The sequence below is a fragment of the Syngnathus typhle genome, linkage group LG13, assembly GCF_033458585.1.
Source record: "Syngnathus typhle isolate RoL2023-S1 ecotype Sweden linkage group LG13, RoL_Styp_1.0, whole genome shotgun sequence".
Classification (NCBI taxonomy): Eukaryota; Metazoa; Chordata; class Actinopteri; order Syngnathiformes; family Syngnathidae; genus Syngnathus; species Syngnathus typhle.
Window position 1 is genome coordinate 196489 of NC_083750.1, and position 20672 is coordinate 217160.

The window sequence follows — 20672 nt, forward strand, 5'->3', positions numbered from 1 at the left end:
TTTGAAATTCACATCATTCAGCACATTCTAATCACATTCGGAAGGATTCTCGACATTCCCAAAATTCCCAAATTCAAAAATTTCACGTTTTCACGTTAAAAATTCCGACAAATTTTCACAAAATTTCGTTTTTCAGCTCTAACTTCTACATTTTTCAACCGATTCAACTCGTTCCAACTTTCAACTGTTCATCTTTTGCCTACCTATTCCACAACGTCCCACTTCCCAAAAACTTCACATCTTTTATTTTGAAATTCAACCAAAATTCTCTAAAATTTCGTTTTTCCACTCTAATTTCTACATTTTTCAACCGATTCAACCCATTCCAACTTTCAACTGTTCATTATTTTTCTACCGATTCCACAACTTCCCACTTACCAAAAGCTTCACATCTTTTATTTTGAAATTCACACCCAATTCCTTTTCCCTTCTCATTTCTACATTTTTCAACCGATTCAACCCATTCCAACTTTCAACTGTTCATCATTTTTCTACCTATTCCACAACTTCCCACTAACCAAAAACTTCACATCTTTTATTTTGAAATTCACACCCAATTTCCTTTTCCCTTCTCATTTCTACATTTTTCAACCGATTCAACCCATTCCAACTTTCAACTGTTCATCATTTTTCTACCTATTCCACAACTTCCCACTTACCAAAAACTTCACATCTTTTATTTTGAAATTCAACCAAAATTCTCTCAAATTCCGTTTTTGTACTCTAATTTCTACATTTTTCAACCGATTCAACCCATTCCAACTTTCTACTGTTCATCATTTTTCTACCTATTCCACAACTTCCCAAATACTTCACATCTTTTATTTTGAAATTCACACCCAATTCCTTTTTCCCTTCTCATTTCTACATTTTTCAACCGATTCAACCCATTCCAACTTTCAACTGTTCATCATTTTTCTACCTATTCCACAACTTCCCACTTACCAAAAACTTCACATCTTTTATTTTGAAATTCACACCCAATTCCCTTTTCCCTTCTCATTTCTACATTTTTCAACCGATTCAACCCATTCCAACTTTCAACTGTTCATCATTTTTCTACCTATTCCACAACTTCCCACTTACCAAAAACTTCACATCTTTTATTTTGAAATTCACACTCAATTCCCTTTTCCCTTCTCATTTCCACATTTTTCAACCGATTCAACCCATTCCAACTTTCAACTGTTCATCATTTTTCTACCTATTCCACAACTTCCCACTTACCAAAAACTTCACATCTTTTATTTTGAAATTCACACCCAATTCCCTTTTCCCTTCTCATTTCTACATTTTTCAACCGATTCAACCCATTCCAACTTTCAACTGTTCATCATTTTTCTACCTATTCCACAACTTCCCACTTACCAAAAACTTCACATCTTTTATTTTGAAATTCACACCCAATTCCCTTTTCCCTTCTCATTTCTACATTTTTCAACCGATTCAACCCATTCCAACTTTCAACTGTTCATCATTTTTCTACCTATTCCACAACTTCCCACTTACCAAAAACTTCACATCTTTTAATTTGAAATTCACACTCAATTCCCTTTTCCCTTCTCATTTCTACATTTTTCAACCGATTCAACCCATTCCAACTTTCAACTGTTCATCATTTTTCTACCTATTCCACAACTTCCCACTTACCAAAAACTTCACATCTTTTATTTTGAAATTCACACCCAATTCCCTTTTCCCTTCTCATTTCTACATTTTTCAACCGATTCAACCCATTCCAACTTTCAACTGTTCATCATTTTTCTACCTATTCCACAACTTCCCACTTACCAAAAACTTCACATCTTTTATTTTGAAACTCACACCCAATTCCCTTTTCCCTTCTCATTTCTACATTTTTCAACCGATTCAACCCATTCCAACTTTCAACTGTTCATCATTTTTCGACCTATTCTACAACTTCCCAAAACCTTCACATCTTTTATTTTGAAATTCACACCCAATTCCTTTTTCCCTTCTCATTTCTACATTTTTCAACCGATTCAACCCATTCCAACTTTCAACTGTTCATCATTTTTCTACCTATTCCACAACTTCCCACTTACCAAGAACTTCACATCTTTTATTTTGAAATTCACACTCAATTCCCTTTTCCCTTCTCATTTCTACATTTTTCAACCGATTCAACCCATTCCAACTTTCAACTGTTCATCATTTTTCTACCTATTCCACAACTTCCCACTTACCAAAAACTTCACATCTTTTATTTTGAAATTCACACTCAATTCCCTTTTCCCTTCTCATTTCTACATTTTTCAACCGGTTCAACCCATTCCAACTTTCAACTGTTCATCATTTTTCGACCTATTCCACAACTTCCCAAAACCTTCACATCTTTTATTTTGAAATTCATACCCAATTCCTTTTTCCCTTCTCATTTCTACATTTTTCAACCGATTCAACCCATTCCAACTTTCAACTGTTCATCATTCTTCTACCTATTCCACAACTTCCCACTTACCAAAAACTTCACATCTTTTATTTTGAAATTCGCCACAAATTCTCCAAATATTCTACATTTCTCAAGTAATTCAACACGTTTCAACATCGTTCGGCAGCATTCCCCGAAGAAGTTATTCATACATTTCGCCTTCACACGCAATTTCTCCAGAAATTGCAAAATTCTAGTTATTCTTCTATTTTATTCTCCTCACTTTTTTGTCCCGTTTCATCGTCCACATAATTCATCCGATTCACTCCATTCCACTTTTCACGTATTCCAAATATTCAGGAAAGGGTGGCTTCCATTTTTCTCATTCCGAATATTTTCCGATTCCGCAAAATTCCCCAAATTCCGACAAATTTTTCCCCATTCATTCTTAATGGCACATTCGACATTTCACATTTACGTCGTTCCAATTTGAAATTCACATCATTCAGCACATTCTAATCACATTCGGAAGGATTCTCGATATTCCCAAAATTCCCAAATTCGAAAATTTCACGTTTTCACGTTAAAAATTCCGACAAATTTTCACAAAATTTCGTTTTTCACCTCTAACTTCTACATTTTTCAACCGATTCAACTCGTTCCAACTTTCAACTGTTCATCTTTTGCCTACCTATTCCACAACGTTCCACTTACCAAAAACTTCACATCTTTTATTTTGAAATTCAACTAAAATTCTCTTAAATTCCGTTTTTCTACTCTAATTTCTACATTTTTCAACCGATTCAACCCATTCCAACTTTCAACTGTTCATCATTTTTCTACCTATTCCACAACTTCCCACTTACCAAAAACTTCACATCTTTTATTTTGAAATTCAACCAAAATTCTCTCAAATTCCGTTTTTGTACTCTAATTTCTACATTTTTCAACCGATTCAACCCATTCCAACTTTGAACTGTTCATCATTTTTCTACCTATTCCACAACTTCCCAAATACTTCACATCTTTTATTTTGAAATTCACACCCAATTCCTTTTTCCCTTCTCATTTCTACATTTTTCAACCGATTCAACCCATTCCAACTTTCAACTGTTCATCATTTTTCTACCTATTCCACAACTTCCCACTTACCAAAAACTTCACATCTTTTATTTTGAAATTCACACCCAATTCCCTTTTCCCTTCTCATTTCTACATTTTTCAACCGATTCAACCCATTCCAACTTTCAACTGTTCATCATTTTTCTACCTATTCCACAACTTCCCACTTACCAAAAACTTCACATCTTTTATTTTGAAATTCACACTCAATTCCCTTTTCCCTTCTCCTTTCTACATTTTTCAACCGATTCAACCCATTCCAACTTTCAACTGTTCATCATTTTTCTACCTATTCCACAACTTCCCACTTACCAAAAACTTCACATCTTTTATTTTGAAATTCACACCCAATTCCCTTTTCCCTTCTCATTTCTACATTTTTCAACCGATTCAACCCATTCCAACTTTCAACTGTTCATCATTTTTCTACCTATTCCACAACTTCCCACTTACCAAAAACTTCACATCTTTTATTTTGAAATTCACACCCAATTCCCTTTTCCCTTCTCATTTCTACATTTTTCAACCGATTCAACCCATTCCAACTTCACTGTTCATCATTTTTCGACCTATTCCACAACTTCCCAAAACCTTCACATCTTTTATTTTGAAATTCACACCCAATTCCTTTTTCCCTTCTCATTTCTACATTTTTCAACCGATTCAACCCATTCCAACTTTCAACTGTTCATCATTTTTCTACCTATTCCACAACTTCCCACTTACCAAAAACTTCACATCTTTTATTTTGAAATTCACCACAAATTCTCCAAATATTCTACATTTCTCAAGTAATTCAACACGTTTCAACATCGTTCGGCAGCATTCCCCGAAGAAGTTATTCATACATTTCGCCTTCACACGCAATTTCTCCAGAAATTGCAAAATTCTAGTTTGTTGTGTTATCTGTTTATTTATTATTAGTCTTATTAATTATTGTTTGTGCCTTCTTGTTTTTTATATTGCGTCGTTTACTTGTATGTCTATCATGTAATATGTCCTGTCACCGTGGGATAGAGAAAACGTAATTTCGATCTCTTTGTGTGTCTCGGCATGTGAAGACGTTGACAATAAAGCAGACTTTGACTTTGACTTTTATGTCAGTCGTATCATTTTATTTCATCGTATTTATATATTTATTATAAATGTATTTATTTATTTATATAAATGTATTATTTATTTATATAAATGCCGGTCCGCGAAAATATTTCTGACATGTAACCGGTCCGTGGCGCAAAAAAAGGTTGGGGACCACTGATTTAGAGTGCACAGATGGTTTGATAACATTATTGCTTATATACCGTTTTTTCCCATGTATAATGCGCAAAATGTAATTAATTTATTGTCCTAAAATCTTGGGTGCGCATTATACATGGGTACAAAAAAAAAAAAATCTTTTTCTTTTTTTTTTTTAATATATGGATATGATACGGAGGCCGCCATTACAGATGCGCTTTCTTCTCTGCTGTTCACTTCAAACAAGCTCCATACGAACACAATGCTCTCGTATCAGACGCTTGCTCGATCACCTGCTCGTTTGCTGTCACAATGTACCCTACACAAATCCGAAACATTTCTTCGCTATCGAGTTTGCTAGCGCATGCGCAGTGATACTGACCGGCAGAATAACATCCGGTTGTTCCCAAAGATGATCTTTTTTCTGAAATAATTTTACGTTTACGGACTTAAGTAGGAGTCCAAATTTGGGTGCGTATTATACATCGGTACAGGCTTTTTTCCAAGATCGACATGCCATTTTTAGGGTGCGTATTATACATGGAGCGCATTATACATGGAAAAAAAACGGTAATAGTTATTTGATATATAACTTATATATCGTTATATGGGCCTGTGGAATATTTTGAAGTGCAAGAGCCGTCAGCGGCGCGCACGCATTGTTGACAAAGGACGATTGATGGATTTAATGAATTGGAGTAACGTAGATGGTTTTATTAACGTGTTATTTATGTAATCGTTTTTTGAATAACTCTGAATTTTACGTCAGGGCCGTTCTCAGCTCTTAGTTTGTGTTTATGTCACGTTAGCATACCTATCGTTTAGCCCAGTGGTGGGCAAACTACAGCCCGCGGGCCACATCAGGCCCACGGGACCGTTTAATCCGGCCCGCCAACCCTGAACGAATTGTATTAAACTTTTCTTTTTTGGTCAATTTGCCTGCAATGGCTGCGTTTCCCCAGTAGATGGGGAAGCGCTCGCCTGCGCATTTACTACCGGAAGCCGTGTCAGAAAGCTCGGTGCACACTCACAAGTGCGTGTACGTACTCAGTAGTACGGACATGGCGCACCCGCGCTCTATTTGTATCAGTCCCGAATTTGGAGCTTGGGCTGTGACGACAGCATTCTTGTAATTCGCGCGCTGAGCTTTCAGATGCAGTTTTGCGCTAAAGCCACCCACAAACCTTCCCCTAGAATCCTTCCATTAAAATGAGTCGCCCAAGGAAAAGCAAGGTGGACACAGTGCCGAGCGTTTAAAAGAGAGTGGCCAATTTGGCTCGACGTACGCGACGTGACGTTCAGCCACATGAACGTCAACATCAACCCGTCACAGATCAAGATAAACGGACCAACACCTCGGATCTCGCCTAAGAATTGCCACAACAAATTTTACTCCAGACTATGACGCATTAGCAAAAAAGGGAGACCAACAACACTGTTCCTACTGAAAATGAAGGGGAGGCATTTTGAATATGATTTGTACACATAGCAGGGATTGAAACTAGCGACCATTCTCATTTTCAAACAATGCAGGATGCTCAAGGACATTGATGCACCACCTGTTTGTGACTAATCTTAACCTGTAAAGTTCTTAAGGCTTACTTTAAGGAAGTGTTTCTCGTTTCCTCACCTCTGTTACCAGGTGTTTGTGAGTTAAAACTCTGCTCTGATTTTCAGATACCCCTCACCGTGTTGCCGTTTTGATTACTTTATTTGGATGTATGCGTTCACCGATTCTTCAAGATGATATATTTGGTCAGAATGTTTGCTGTTTGATGTGATCTCATAAGATCTTTCATTAATCTGACCTGCAGGCACTGAAGTGATGGAGACTGTTATTCATAATAACAGTGTCGTATTTTATGAGAATCACTGATAGCAGTTTTTTAGTGAATTATTATTAAAAAAATTTAATGCTGTTAATAAATGCATTTGTTTTCAAAAAACTTGTTTGGAATATCCATGCTTTACTACCTACTAAAGGCCACAATCTTTTATGCAATGACCTTTACAGGTCGCTTATATTACTTCATACAAACACTACGTCCATCTGCTCCTGGTTCGGCCCTCCGGTCCAAATTTAGAACCCAGTTCGGCCCGCGAGTCAAAAAGTTTGCCCAGTCCTGGTTTAGCCTGTTGTTGCTCGTTCATGACTGTTCTTGGTGTTGGATTTTGTCGAATAAATTGCCCCCCAAAATGAGATTTATACTCCGGAGCGACTTATATGTTTTTTTTAGCTTTTTGGGGCATTTTATGGCTGGTGCGATTTATACTCCGGTGCAACTTTTAGTCCGAAAATTACGGAATGTTTTTTTTCACATTTTTGGGCATTTTATGGCTGGTGCGATTTATACTCCGGAGCGATTTATAGTCCAAAATTACGATATTTGATTGATGTGTATGTAGGAAGATTAGTGATGAGAAAAATCAAGCTTCAAATTTGCTATATGAACCAGTTTTATCTACTTTTTTTACTTCTCTAGATGACACTGTTGGTTTGAATAAAAGGGGTTCAGAAATGTTAGTGTACTTTCAGCCCAATGTTGAACAGAGTGCCACCTAGAGGAGTTAGAAAATACAACAGCTCATTCATAAAGCAAATTTGAAGATTTGTTAAGGAAAACTGATTCTATCATTGTTAGCTGCATGTTAGAAGGGAAGCTGATCAGCCAAAAGGACAAGTATGTTAACAAATATACTCCCTTCCACGAGTCCTATTGAATTCATTCAATTGGCAAACATCTACACAAAACAAAGGCTAACCTTTATGTACTTGGTGAACATCTGAAGCAAGAGAAGGGAGGAGGGGTAGAAGGAAAAAAAATTAAGCTAAATAGGTGCATTGAAAACAATCTCACATGCTTCTAATATTGAAATTATAGAATTAGGTTACATAACTATATACTGTGTCATTTTATGAATTCGGAATACCTAAAATACAAAGCAAAATAAGCAGAAGAGGATATGGGCAGTCCAATAACAGCTAGAAAGAAAAATAAAAAACTACTGGTCTTACTTTGACATATTTAGCATAAAGCTGCTCATCCAATGGGAAGCTCTGTACTGTGCGTTCGTCCCGGCCATGAAAGGTTCCCAATTTGAGCCATTTGTTGGTCGGGTATCTACATGAGTATATTGACAAACGCAGCAAGAAAGTGCATTTGCTGTTTGGTAGCTCATCGGGAAAAAAAAAAAGGTTTGCAGTTTACCTGTCGCTAATGGAGACGAGAAAGTCTTTGGGTGTAGAAGAAAAGAGCTCAAAATTGGCAATATCCAACTGCTTCACCTGAATGGGCTCACAGAGCTCAATGATGAACCTGCAAGAGAGTCATTTATCAAAAGCTAACAAGGAAATATTTTTGAAAAGACATCTGGTGTTTTATGTAAAACACATACCAGATTTTATTACTGCAGGGATTAAGCATGTACAAGTCCATATTCTCCTTCAATATGGCCGAAGTGCTCTGAAAGCGACAAATAAATAAAAAATACCATCTTGATTGGTCATTATGGGGCTGCTGTTAGTGTCACATAACATACCTTAGCTTCTGGATTAGCACCAAGAATTTTTGCTCCACACTCCACGGAAGCATAGTTGTTGAAGTTTTTTTGCATCTTCTTGACTACATTGGAACCCCCATTAGTAGAAGTATGTGTGGACAGAGCTAATGGGGAAAAAAATACGAGCATTGTATTACCGTATTTTCCGCCCTATAAGGCGCACCGGGGTATAAGGCGCACCTTCAATGAACGGCCCATTTTAAAACTTTGTCCATATATAAGGCGCACCGGCCTATAAGGCGCATAAAATAGAAGCTTTACTGCAACAAACTGAGGTTGACTAGGGTTGCGGTCTGCACCCACTAGCCAATAACCAACGAGCCCTCTGTAAACAATCGCGTTTCTCAAACAATCTCCTATAAAATGATTGGAACTGACATAAGTTCAATCGAACGCATTGGTACTACTTACCTATGTTTCCCTTCCATATCGATCCGTAGATTTATTCGAAACATTAACAGCGCGGCCTATTTTGACATGAAATAGCCTCGCGCGTATAGCAGCTATCGTTATAGCATTAGCCATCCGCGATTTCCTATGAGCCTCAGCTCGCAATCTCCCATGAGCCTCAGCAAAGTGTAAACAATCGCGTCTCTCAAACGAGCTCCTATAAAATGATCAGAACTGACTAAAGTTCGATCTAACGCATTGGTACTACTTACCTATGTTTCCCTTCCATATCGATCCGCAGAATTACTCGAAACATTAACAGAGCAGCCTATTTTGACATGAAATAGCCTCGCGCGTATAGCAGCTATCGTTATAGCATTAGCCATCCGCAATTTCCTAAGAGCCTCAGCTCGCAATCTCCCATGAGCCTCAGCAAAGTGTAAACAATCGCGTCTCTCAAACGAGTGCCTATAAAATGATCAGAACTGACCAAAGTTCGATCTAACGCATTGGTACTACTTACCTATGATTCCCTTCCATATCAATCCGTAGAATTACTCGAAACATGAACAGAGCAGCCTATTTTGACATGAAATAGCCTCGCGCGTATAGCAGCTATCGTTATAGCATTAGCCATCCGCAAAAAAACATGAGCCTCGGCTCGCAATCTCCCATGAGCCTCAGCAAAGTGTAAACAATCGCGTCTCTCAAACGATCTCCTATAAAATGATCAGAACTGACTAAAGTTCGATCTAACGCATTGGTACTACTTACCTATGTTTCCCTTCCATATCGATCCGTAGATTTACTCGAAACATTAACGGAGCAGCCTATTTTGAAATGAAATAGCCTCGCGGGTACAACAGCTATTCGGTGACGCCCCCTGACTACAGTTACCGTAATGCTGGGAAGCGATGCGACCTTGTAATTTACTAGTCGTACTAAAACGTACTAAAACATTTTGGCAGAGCACTGTGTACAACCAGTATGGATCAACAAATTCATCACTTGATCCATATATAAGGCGCACCGGGCTATAAGGCGCACTGTTGACTTTTGATAAAAATTTAGGTTTTTAGGTGCGCCTTATAGGGCGGAAAATACGGTAATTGTTTTCTAAGACTACGTATTTATCACACCAAAAGGCGCACTGGATTATAATGCGCACCCTCATTGAATTTTTTATTTTAGAAATTATTTCATATATAGGGCGCACCGGAGTAAAAGGCGCATAAAATAGAGGCTATACTGCAACAAACTGAGGTTGACTAGGGTTGCGGTATGCATCCACTAGCCAATAACCAATGAGCCCTCTGTAAACAATCGCGGTTCTCAAACTATCTCCAATAAAATGATCAGAAATTACTAAAGTTCGATCTAACGCATGCTGCTTACCTATGTTTCCCTTCCATATCGATCCGTAAATTTACTCAAAACAGAGCAGCCTATTTTGACATGAAATAGCCTCGTGCTTATAGCGCAGAGATGGGGACTCGAGTCACTGTGACTTGGACTCGAGTCTACTCGAGTCGCTGTTTTGATGACTTGTGACTTGACAAAAAATGAAAAAACTTGACTCGACTTGGAAGTTAAAGACTCGGGACTTGACTTGAGACACAATGACTTGAATGACTTCAGTGTTATTTAGTTTATGTTTTCAGTTTGAATATAAAATTAATAATACATAAAAAAATATATATCGATAACGCGGTAGGAGCGCAAGCTGAGAATGGCGTTGTCATGACTGGATCACTACCCTGTCAATCAATTTGTCGTGCCCTCTCTACCTACTGAACGTGTTTATTGGCGAATCACGGCCCTTTATATCAGACATGCGCAAACATGTCAGTGGGAGCGGTACCGCGAGTCAACACCTTCGGCTATCGCAATTACTTTTATGATGGCAAAAGATGGAAAGCACAGTGCGAGATGCCAACAAAAACATTTCGGACAGCCAGACGACAACTTCAAACTTTGTCCATCATCTGTGGAGCCATTCTGCCAAGTAAGTGCTTTTCATTTATCTAAATAGGTGTGTGTATATATAGTTTAATGCAATGAATATGATGATGAAACTGAATTAAATAAATATGACTTAATATAGAGCAAGTTAATAAATAAAAACTACAGTTAACTTGACCTATTTAAGTACTTGACTTGGACTTGACCTATTTCACCAAATGATTCCCGAGCGCGGCACCGCTGCTGCTCACTGCTCCCCTCTCCCCCAGGGGATGGATCAAAATCACATGGGGATGGGTTAAATGCAGAGGACAATTTTCACCACACCCAGATGTGTGTGTGACGATCATTGGGACTTTAACTTTTTAACTTTTATTTAAGGACTTGACTTGCCCAAGAAAAAAAGGACTTGGGACTTACTTGAGACTTGAAGGTTAAGACTTACTTGAGACTTGCACATGTGAGACTTGGTCCCATCTCTGGTATAGCGGCTATCACTATAGCATTAGCCACCCGCAAACTCCCATGAGCCTCAGCTGGCAGACTCCCATGAGCCTCAGCAAAGTGTAAACAATAGCGTTTCTCAAACGATCTCCTATAAAATGATCGGAACTGACTAAAATTCAATCTAACACATTGGTACTGCTTACCAATGTTTCCCTTCCATATCGATCTGTAAATTTACTCAGAACATTAACGGAGCAGCCTATTTTGAAATGAAATAGCCTCACGGGTACAACAGCTATTCAGTGACGCCCCCTGACCTTCCAATGCTGGGAAGCGATGCGACCTTGTAATTTACTAGACGCACTAAAACGTACTGAAACATGTTGGCAGAGCACTGTGTACAACCAGCATGGATCCACAAATTCATCAATTGATCCATATATAAGGCGCACCGGACTATAAGGCGCACTGTCGGCTTTTGAGAAAATGTTAGGTTTTTAGGTGTGCCTTGTAGACCGGAAAACACGGTATTCTATTTAATAAAATAAAAAATAAAAAAAAAAGCACAATAATAGAACAGTACTTTTTTCATTCTCCACCTCCATCATCTTCCGCTTCCACTCATCAAACGTTGGGATGTCTTCAGGGTCTTTGCTGTTCACGGTAGGATCGGTGTCCGCGGTGTTGGCAATATTCAAGTCCTGAGGGACGATATCAAAACTGAAATTGGTGCTTGCGGAGGCGGCAGCCATTTGTTGCCTATGTTACTTACTTGCTCGTTGAGCGGGTGTGATACGCTGTCATCCAGATGCTGAGCAGCCTGGGCATTCGGTGGGTCACTGTGAATTTTGGTACCAGTTGTGTGAGCGTTTGACATGTTTTCCAAAATGACTGGAGGAAGCCTACAACAACATTTTAATAGAATTCAGAATCTTTCATCTGGGATTGACCGATTAAAAGTAGTTCACTACCTGCCATGATGATAGGGATTAGCCTCTTCCATGCATTCAGCAGGCAACTCAGAGTCAAGGACGTCAGAATGAGCTTCGTCATTTTCATCGTCCAAAACACTAAGATGACAAGAGCAAATTTTTGTAATCTAACAATTTAGGAGGGAAAAAAAGGCAGCGCTTCATGAAATATCTTAATGAATTAAATCTCAAATTAAATAGAATTGTGATATTCTTGCCTGACTGTTATAATGTTTTGAAGGCTAGGAATACCAGGACTGTCATTTCCCTCAACTGTGGATTCATAGTCTGTATCGGAAGACCTAATCAGGACAACTGATTCTTGTTCTTGAGCAGCAGGTACATCAAAGTTTTCCATTTCCAAGTGTAGCTTGTGTTCCTCCTTTGGCTGGGAAATAGCTCTGACGATCTCTGAGGTTGCCTCTAAGCTGGGCTTGTCCAGTTCATGGGGCTGGAAGATAAAGGTCAAGCAAAACTTTGGAATTGTTTTGACTTTGAGGAATAACCGAGTTTGCATGGACTCCAAATGTCGCATTTATAATAACCAGGCAGTAGTGAAGTAAGTAACTATTGCCCAGTTAGGCAACAATTTGAGCATTGATGTACGTTCAACATTTTTATTTTTTTATTTTTATTTTTTTATAAAATCGGTGAGAATAACAACTTGATATTTGACTTACCTCCGAATGAGTCTCTTCTTTGTCCACCGTTTGAGTGGACTGCTCTTCTTTTTGATGATCCCCTTGTGACTGTTCATTTCTGTACGACTGGAGGTGCGAAGCCAAGCTCTCACCCGCCTGAAGACATCATACAAAGGGATGGGGGGATGGAGGGAAGTTAACCTCTTAATTGTTAAATACGTGTTGACTTCAAATGCCCTAAATAAATTGTTTTAGCTTTAACGCACAACCAAATATACAGTATACACAGTGGGGAGAACAAGTATTTGATACACTGTTTTTTTTCAGGCTTTCCCACTTGCAAAGCATGTAGAAGTCTGTAATTTCTATCATAGGTACTCTTCAACTGTGAGTGATGGAATCTAAAAAAAAAATCCCGAAAATCACATTGTATGATTTTTAAATACCGTTTTTTTCCATGTATAATGCGCCCCATGTATAATACGCACCCTAAAAATGGCATGTCGATGCTGGAAAAAAGCCTGTACCCATGTATAATACGCACCCAAATTTTGACTCCTACTTAAGTCCGTAAACGTAGAATTATTTCAGAAAAAAGATCATCTTTGGGAACAACCGGATGTTATTCTGCCGGTCAGTATCACTGCGCATGCGCTAGCAAACTTAATAGCGAAGAAATGTTTCGGATTTGTGTAGGGTACATTGTGACAGCAAACGAGCAGGTGATCGAGCAAGCGTCTGATACGAGAGCACTGTGTTCGTATGGAGCGTGTTTGAAGTGAACAGCAGAGAAGAAAGCGCATCTGTAATGGCGGCCTCCGTATCATATCCGGATTTAAAAAAAATATATATTTTTTTTTTGTACCCATGTATAATGCGCACCCCAGATTTTAGGACAATAGATTTGTTAAATTTTGCGCATTATACATGGAAAAAACAGTAATCAATTTCCATTTTATTGCATGAAATAAGTATTTGATACCTCAGAAAAACAGAACTTAATATTTGGTGCAGACACCTTTGTTTGCAATTACAGAGATCAGACGTTTCCTGTACCGTATTTTCCGCCCTATTAGGCGCACCGGGGTATAAGGCGCACCTTCAATGAACGGCCCATTTTAAAACTTTGTCCATATATAAGGCGCACCGGCCTATAAGGCGCATAAAATAGAAGCTTTACTGCAACAAACTGAGGTTGACTAGGGTTGCGGTATGCACCCACTAGCCAATAACCAACGAGCCCTCTGTAAACAATCGCGTTTCTCAAACGATCTCCTATAAAATGATTGGAACTGACTAAAGTTCGATCTAACGCATTGGTACTACTTACCTATGTTTCCCTTTCATATCGATCCGTAGATTTACTCGAAACATGAACAGAGCAGCCTATTTTGACATGAAATAGCCTCGCGCGTATAGCAGCTATCGTTATAGCATTAGCCATCCGCAAAAACCCATGACCCTCAGCTCGCAATCTCCCATGAGCCTTAGCAAAGTGTAAACAATCGCGTTTCTCAAACGAGCTCCTATAAAATGATCAGAACTGACTAAAGTTCGATCTAACGCATTGGTACTACTTACCTATGTTTCCCTTGCATATCGATCCGTAGATTTACTCGAAACATGAACAGAGCAGCCTATTTTGACATGAAATAGCCTCGCGCGGATAGCAGCTATCGTTATAGCATTAGCCATCCGCAAAAACCCATGACCCTCAGCTCGCAATCTCCCATGAGCCTCAGCAAAGTGTAAACAATCGCGTTTCTCAAACGAGCTCCTATAAAATGATCAGAACTGACTAAAGCTCGATCTAACGCATTGGTACTACTTACCTATGTTTCCCTTCCATATCGATCCGTAGATTTACTCGAAACATTAACGGAGCAGCCTATTTTGAAATGAAATAGCCTCGCGGGTACAACAGCTATTCGGTGACGCCCCCTGACTACAGTTACCGTAATGTTGGGAAGCGATGCGACCTTGTAATTTACTAGTCATACTAAAACGTACTAAAACATTTTGGCAGAGCACTGTGTACAACCAGTATGGATCAACAAATTCATCACTTGATCCTTATATAAGGCGCACCGGACTATAAGGCGCACTGTTGACTTTTGATAAAAAGGTTTTTAGGTGCGCCTTATAGGGCGGAAAATACGGTAGTTCTTGACCAGGTTTGCACACACTACAGCAGGGATTTTGGCCCACTCCTCCAAACAGATCTCCTCCGGAGCCTTCAGGTTTCAGGGCTGTCGCTGGGCCACACAGACTTTAAACTCCCTCCAAAGATTCTCTATTGGATTCAGGTCTGGTGACTGGCTAGGCCACTCCAGGACCTTGAGATGTTTCCTACGGAGCCACTCCTTAGTTGCCCTGGCTTTGTGTTTTAGGTCGATGTCATGCTGGAAGACCCAGCCGCGACCCATCTTCAATGCTCTTACTGAGGGAAGGAGGTTGTTGGCCAAGATCTCACGATACATGGCCCCATTCATCCTTCCCTGAATACGGTGCAGTCGTCCTGTTCCCTTTGCAGAAGAGCATCCCCAAAGAATGATGTTTGCACCGCCATCCTTCACAGTTGGGATGGTGTTCTTGGGGTTGTACTCATCATTTTTCTTTCTCCAAACACGACAAGTGGGGTTTAAACAAAAAGTTCTATTTTTGTCTCATCAAACCACATGACCTACTCCCATACCGCCTCTGGATCATCCAGATGTGTAATTTGCAAACTTCAGACGGACCTTGATATGCGTTGGCTTGAGCAAGGGCACCTTGCGTCCACTGCAGGATTTTAATCCTAGACGGCATAGTGTGTTACTGATCAGTTTTTTATAGACTGTGGTCCCAGCTCTATTCAGGTCATTGACCAGGTCCTGCCGTGTAGTTCTGGGCTCATTCCTCACCTTCCTCATGATCATTAATGCCCCACGAAGTGAGATCTTGCATGGCGCCCCAGACCGAGGGAGATTGAATTTCTCCCATTTTCTAATAATTGCGCAACAGTTGGTGCCTTCTCACCAAGCTGCTTGCCTATTGTCCTGTAGCCCATCCCAGCTTTGTGCAGGTCTACAATTTTATCCCTGATCTCCTTACACAGCTCTCTGGTCTTGAGCATTGTGGATAGGCTGGAGTCTGATTGATTGAGTGTGTGGACAGGTATCTTTTATACAGGTAATGAGTTCAAATAAGTGCAGTTAATACAGGTAATGAGTGGGGGAAAGGCGGGCTTCTTAAAGATGAACTAACAGGTCTGTGAGAGCCAAAATTCTTACTGGTTGATAGATGATCAAATACTTATGTCATGGAATAATATGCAAATTAATTATTTGAAGATCATCTACTGGGATTTTCTAGATTTTTCACTTTATTGTCATTTTGTAAACACTTGGTGCACACAAAACAAAATTTCGTTGCATACGGCTTTCAACAAAGGAATGATATTTCGGCTGGACAAAAAGTGACATTTCTATATAAATATGAAATAAGATAAGATAAATATAAAGTGCAGCAATGAAGGAAACAAAAACAGTATTTACAAAGCGCGCAGGGGAACGCCAAGTTGACTGTTCAACAGTCTGACGACAGTAGGGAAAAAACTATTGCAGAACCTGGTGGACCTGCAGCGGATGCTGCGAAACATCTTCCCAGAATTTAGCAGGGAGAACAGTCCTTGGTGGGGGTGTGATGGGTCACTAATAATATTTTGGGCTTGGGACACGCAGCGCTGGGATGACAAGTCCTGAATGGAGGGAAGAGGAGCCCCGATGAGCCTCTCTGCTGTCCTCACCACTCTCCTTACGTTCTTCCAATCGGAGGCGCTGAAACCCCCACACCACACCGAGAGACAGCTCGTCAGAATACTCTCTATGGTGCTTCGGTAGAACGTCCTCATGATGGGTGGGGGCAGGTGGGCTCTCCTCATCCTCCGCAGGAAGTACAAGCGCTTCTGTGCCCTCTTGACCAGTGTCGTGGTGTTCCCAGTCCAGGTGAGGTCGTCTGTGATGTGGACCCCCAGGAATTTAGTGCTGCTGACCACCTCCACAGCAGAGCTGTTGATGATCAGTGGAGCGTGGTGAGGCTGGTTCTTCCTGAAGTCGACGATGATCTCCTTCGTCTTATCCACATTCAGGATCAGTCCATTGTCTCTGCACCAGCCCACCAACTGCTCCACCTCCTCTCTGTAGTCCAGGTCGTCGTTATCGCTGATGAGGCCCACCACCGTTGCGTCGTCTGCAAACTTCACGATGTGATTGGTGGTGAACCTGGGGGCGCAGTCGTGTGTCATCAGGGTGAACAGCAGGGGGCTCAGGACGCAGCCTTGAGGGGAGCCTGTGCTGAGGGTGATGACATCCGAGGTGTTCTGTCCGACCCGGACTGACTGAGGTCTGTTGGTGAGGAAGTCTAGCAGCCAGTTCCGAAGGGGGTTGCTGAAGCCCAGGCCTTCCAGTTTTCCCACCAGATGCTGTGGAATGATGGTGTTAAACGCTGAACTGAAGTCCAGGAACAGCAACCGCACGTGGGTGTTCCTCTCCTCCAGGTGAGCCAGGCTCAGGTGAAGAACGGAGGAGATGGCACCCTCAGTAGAGCGGTTCTTCCGGTAGGCAAACTGGAACGGGTCGAATGTCGGGGGGAGTCTGGAGACGATGTGGTCTTTGACCAGCCTTTCGAAGCACTTCATCATGATGGGAGTCAGTGCCACAGGTCTGTAGTCATTGAATGAGGTGATTTGAGGTGTCTTTGGCACCGGAATGATGGAGGCAGCCTTGAAGCATACAGGCACCGTGGCTTGGCCCAGCGAGATGTTAAAAATGTCTGTGATGACACCAGCCAGCTGACCTGCACATTCCTATGACACCCGCCCAGGTATGCTATCAGGGCCTGGGGCTTTACGTGGGTTGACTCTTCTGAGTCTTCAACACGTCGGCTGAGTCAAGGCAGAGTGCCTCCTCTTCCTGATGGGGAACAGATTTAACTGCCGGAGTGCCGTTTAGTGCCTCAAACCGCCCAAAGAAGTTGTTTAGACCATTCAGGAAGTCACCATCAACTTCACCCACCGGGGGGGGAGGGTAAGTTGTAGTCAGTAATCGCTCGTATGCCTTGCCACATGCTCCTGGTGTTATTGGCGTCGTGGAAAAAATCCTGAATTTTTCGACTGTGGCTTCGCTTCGCTAACCTGATGGCACGGTTCAAGTTGGCTCTCGCTGTCCTCAGTGCCTCCTTGTCGCCAGACTTGAGGGCTGCGTTCCGTGCTCGCAGCGTATGACGAACCTCCTCAGTCATCCAGGGTCGTTGGTTGGCTCGGTTGATGATGGTCTTAGTGGTGCTGACGTCCTCGGTGCATTTGTTGATGTAGGCTAACACAGTCATGGCGTACTCAATGTCGATCTGATTGTCATATGTTGCTGCTGATCTGAACCTGTCCCAGTCAGAGCACTCAAAGCAGTCCTGGAGCGGCTCCATGCCCCCCTCAGACCACACCCTCACCTGCTTCACTGTAGGTTTTGCTCTGATCAGCAGGGGCCTGTAAACAGGGATTAGCATTTCAGATAGGTGGTCTGAAGAGCCGAGGTGCGGGCGGGGGGCTGCTCTGAATGCATCTTTTATATTTGTATAAACCAAGTCCAGAGTGTTCTCTCCCCGAGTTGGAAAATCCACGTGTTGGTAAAAATGAGGGAGAATAGTCTTCATGTTAGCTTGGTTGAAGTCCCCAGCAATGATGAAAACACCCTCTGTGTGCGTGGATTGCACTGATTGTTCGATAGAGAACGCTCATGGCCTCTTTAGTATTAGCGCTAGGAGGGACATACATGGCCGTGATGCTAACAACAGTAAACTCCCTGGGCAGGTAGAAGGGTCTGCAGTTGACAGTCAAAAGCTCGATGTCCGAAGAGCAGAAGCTGGCGACAGATCTAGCGTTTTTGCACCAGCTGTTGTTGATGTAGACACACAGCCCACCTCCTCGGGATTTACCGCTTAGGTCGCTGTTTCTGTCAGCGGGGAATGTAGCTAGCCCCTCCAGGCTAACGGCGGAGTCCGGTATTGATGAGTTCAGCCATGTCTCCGTCAGGATGAAAGCGCAGCAGTCTCTAACCTCCCTCTTTGAAGAGAGTTCCAGTTGTAGATGGTCCATTTTATTATCCAGTGAGCGGACGTTGGAGAGGAAGATGGATGGAAGTGGCGGTTTGTAGGGGTTAGCCTTCAGCTTAGCCGTTAGCCCACCTCGACAGCCGCGCTTTCGCCGCCGGTCGCACCGCCTCCGCTTACTCCTTCTCCGGCGTGTGCTGCCCGGCGAGCCCGCTGCAACGTGAGCTTCCAGGGCTAGGGCCCGAAGCACTCCGGCAAGGGTAGTTGTGTCTATGAGTCCATCTAAAACACTTGATGACCGTACCTCCAGCAGGCGCTGGCGATCATAAACTTACCTACTGGATGGATAACCTAAACTTTGTCTCATAAGTAGTGCCCTAGGCGGCATATTATGTGAAATTTGTGAAATCGCGTCGAGCCGCAGCCGACTGGGGCGCCGCCATCTTAAAATTTAAGTAAATCTTAAGTAAAATCTTACTTAATTCACCAAAGAATGGCAATGTTTGCTTTTGCACTTAAACTCTTCAAGTGTGTCAATAAATTCATATATTACAAGACAAACAATACTTTTATATTTAAGCTTGAGGTATTGTTTCGATAAAAGCATTTGATGGTGATGCTATCATCGGGAGTGATTGTTGAATAAGAACCGCTACTCGCAAACTGTCAAGCCAACCTCGTCTTCCTGATGAGAGTCCCCTGACTCGCCCTCCAAATCGATGTCCTGCCGAGGCTCAGACCTTTGGGCCTCCTGGTCTGGCTCTGTGCAATCAACATGGCAGTTAGGGAACCTGCAGGGCAAGGAAGCAATAATCACCGACTGATGTTGCTTATCTTACAGCAAGCCCACACGTTGCTACAAAAAATATTTTATATGTGAGGCATTGGGAAAAGTCCAGGTGGCTTGTAATGCCACGTGTCGAATTTATCTTATCTGTTTGCAAATTAAGGAAGGGCTAGCAAATCAAAAAGGAACATACTATACACACTCAATCAAATACATGTTTGTCCTGTGCCGAAAAGTATTAGAACTGTAAGGCCAAATTCAATACTTTTTGCTGGAGACTAAGATCATAAACTAGATGATGTTGTAGCAATATAATGAACCACATTGCCAGAACGCAAAAGAGGTCAGACACATTAAAGTGGAATATACAGCGCATGCACTTTATCAGTTAAGATAAGACTGAAATTAGTAAAACTAACTGGTGTTCTCACTGAAATTCATCTCACAGCACAACACTGCGCTTTATGTACTAGGCCATTATCCGGATTTGTTCTTGCAGGATTTTAGGTCTTGCTACTGGATTGTTTTGTTCAAGCTAATGTAATCATGTAGTGCAGGGGTCTCAAACTCGCGGCCCGCGGGCCAATTGCGGCCCTCAGGACAATGTTTTGCGGCCCCCTGCCTGAAATAAAATCTTTGTGTTAATGCGGCCCGCGCATTTTTTCTCACATGCATCTGGGTTTTTTATATTTTTAACACCTGTGGGCTCCCGTAGCTCAGGCTCGTGACAACAGAATTAGCGATTGGTCATCTGACCAAGATGGCGGCCGCATTTCTCGCCGCGCAGCACCCCCAGCAGGGTCTACCCTTTTATTATGTCTATGATTGCGAACGCGCGGCAATGTGACCGGATGCGGAAGCGCCGAAAAACACCGAAACTGAAACGCGACAGTGACATCAAGTAGAACTAAATAATATTACAAAAGCCCCAAACATGTCTTGTTCAAAGCCTGCAGTGAAGAGAAAGGTTGGTGATGAGCACAGACAATTTCAGGAGAAGTGGGAAGTGCAATATTTCTTTGTTGAGCACAGGGGCATCCCGACGTGTCTTATTTGCACAGAGAAAGTTGCAGTGCACA

The 20672-nt window shown here is 41.6% G+C and overlaps 1 protein-coding gene across 18 annotated transcripts in view; it reads right to left on the reverse strand.

Moving 5' to 3' along the window:
* LOC133166154 (SUN domain-containing ossification factor-like) overlaps window positions 1-20672 on the reverse strand; it is an 84167-nt gene that overhangs the window by 45814 nt on the left and 17681 nt on the right. For 16 of the 18 annotated variants that reach the window (XR_009717704.1, XR_009717703.1, XM_061296200.1 and 13 more), the window contains 11 exons: window positions 19483-19597; window positions 12762-12878; window positions 12300-12532; window positions 12082-12180; window positions 11883-12012; window positions 11694-11811; window positions 8291-8415; window positions 8147-8214; window positions 7960-8067; window positions 7767-7872; window positions 7514-7534 (listed from right to left, as the gene is read on the reverse strand). Coding sequence is in view for 16 of the 18 variants with exons in the window: in XM_061296200.1 (XP_061152184.1) it covers window positions 7514-7534; window positions 7767-7872; window positions 7960-8067; window positions 8147-8214; window positions 8291-8415; window positions 11694-11811; window positions 11883-12012; window positions 12082-12180; window positions 12300-12532; window positions 12762-12878; window positions 19483-19597 (1240 nt within the window). In the remaining 2 variants the exon portion in view is untranslated. The remainder of the gene's footprint in view (window positions 1-7513; window positions 7535-7766; window positions 7873-7959; window positions 8068-8146; window positions 8215-8290; window positions 8416-11693; window positions 11812-11882; window positions 12013-12081; window positions 12181-12299; window positions 12533-12761; window positions 12879-19482; window positions 19598-20672) is intronic. The other 2 variants (XM_061296190.1, XM_061296188.1) reach the window with 2 other exon arrangements.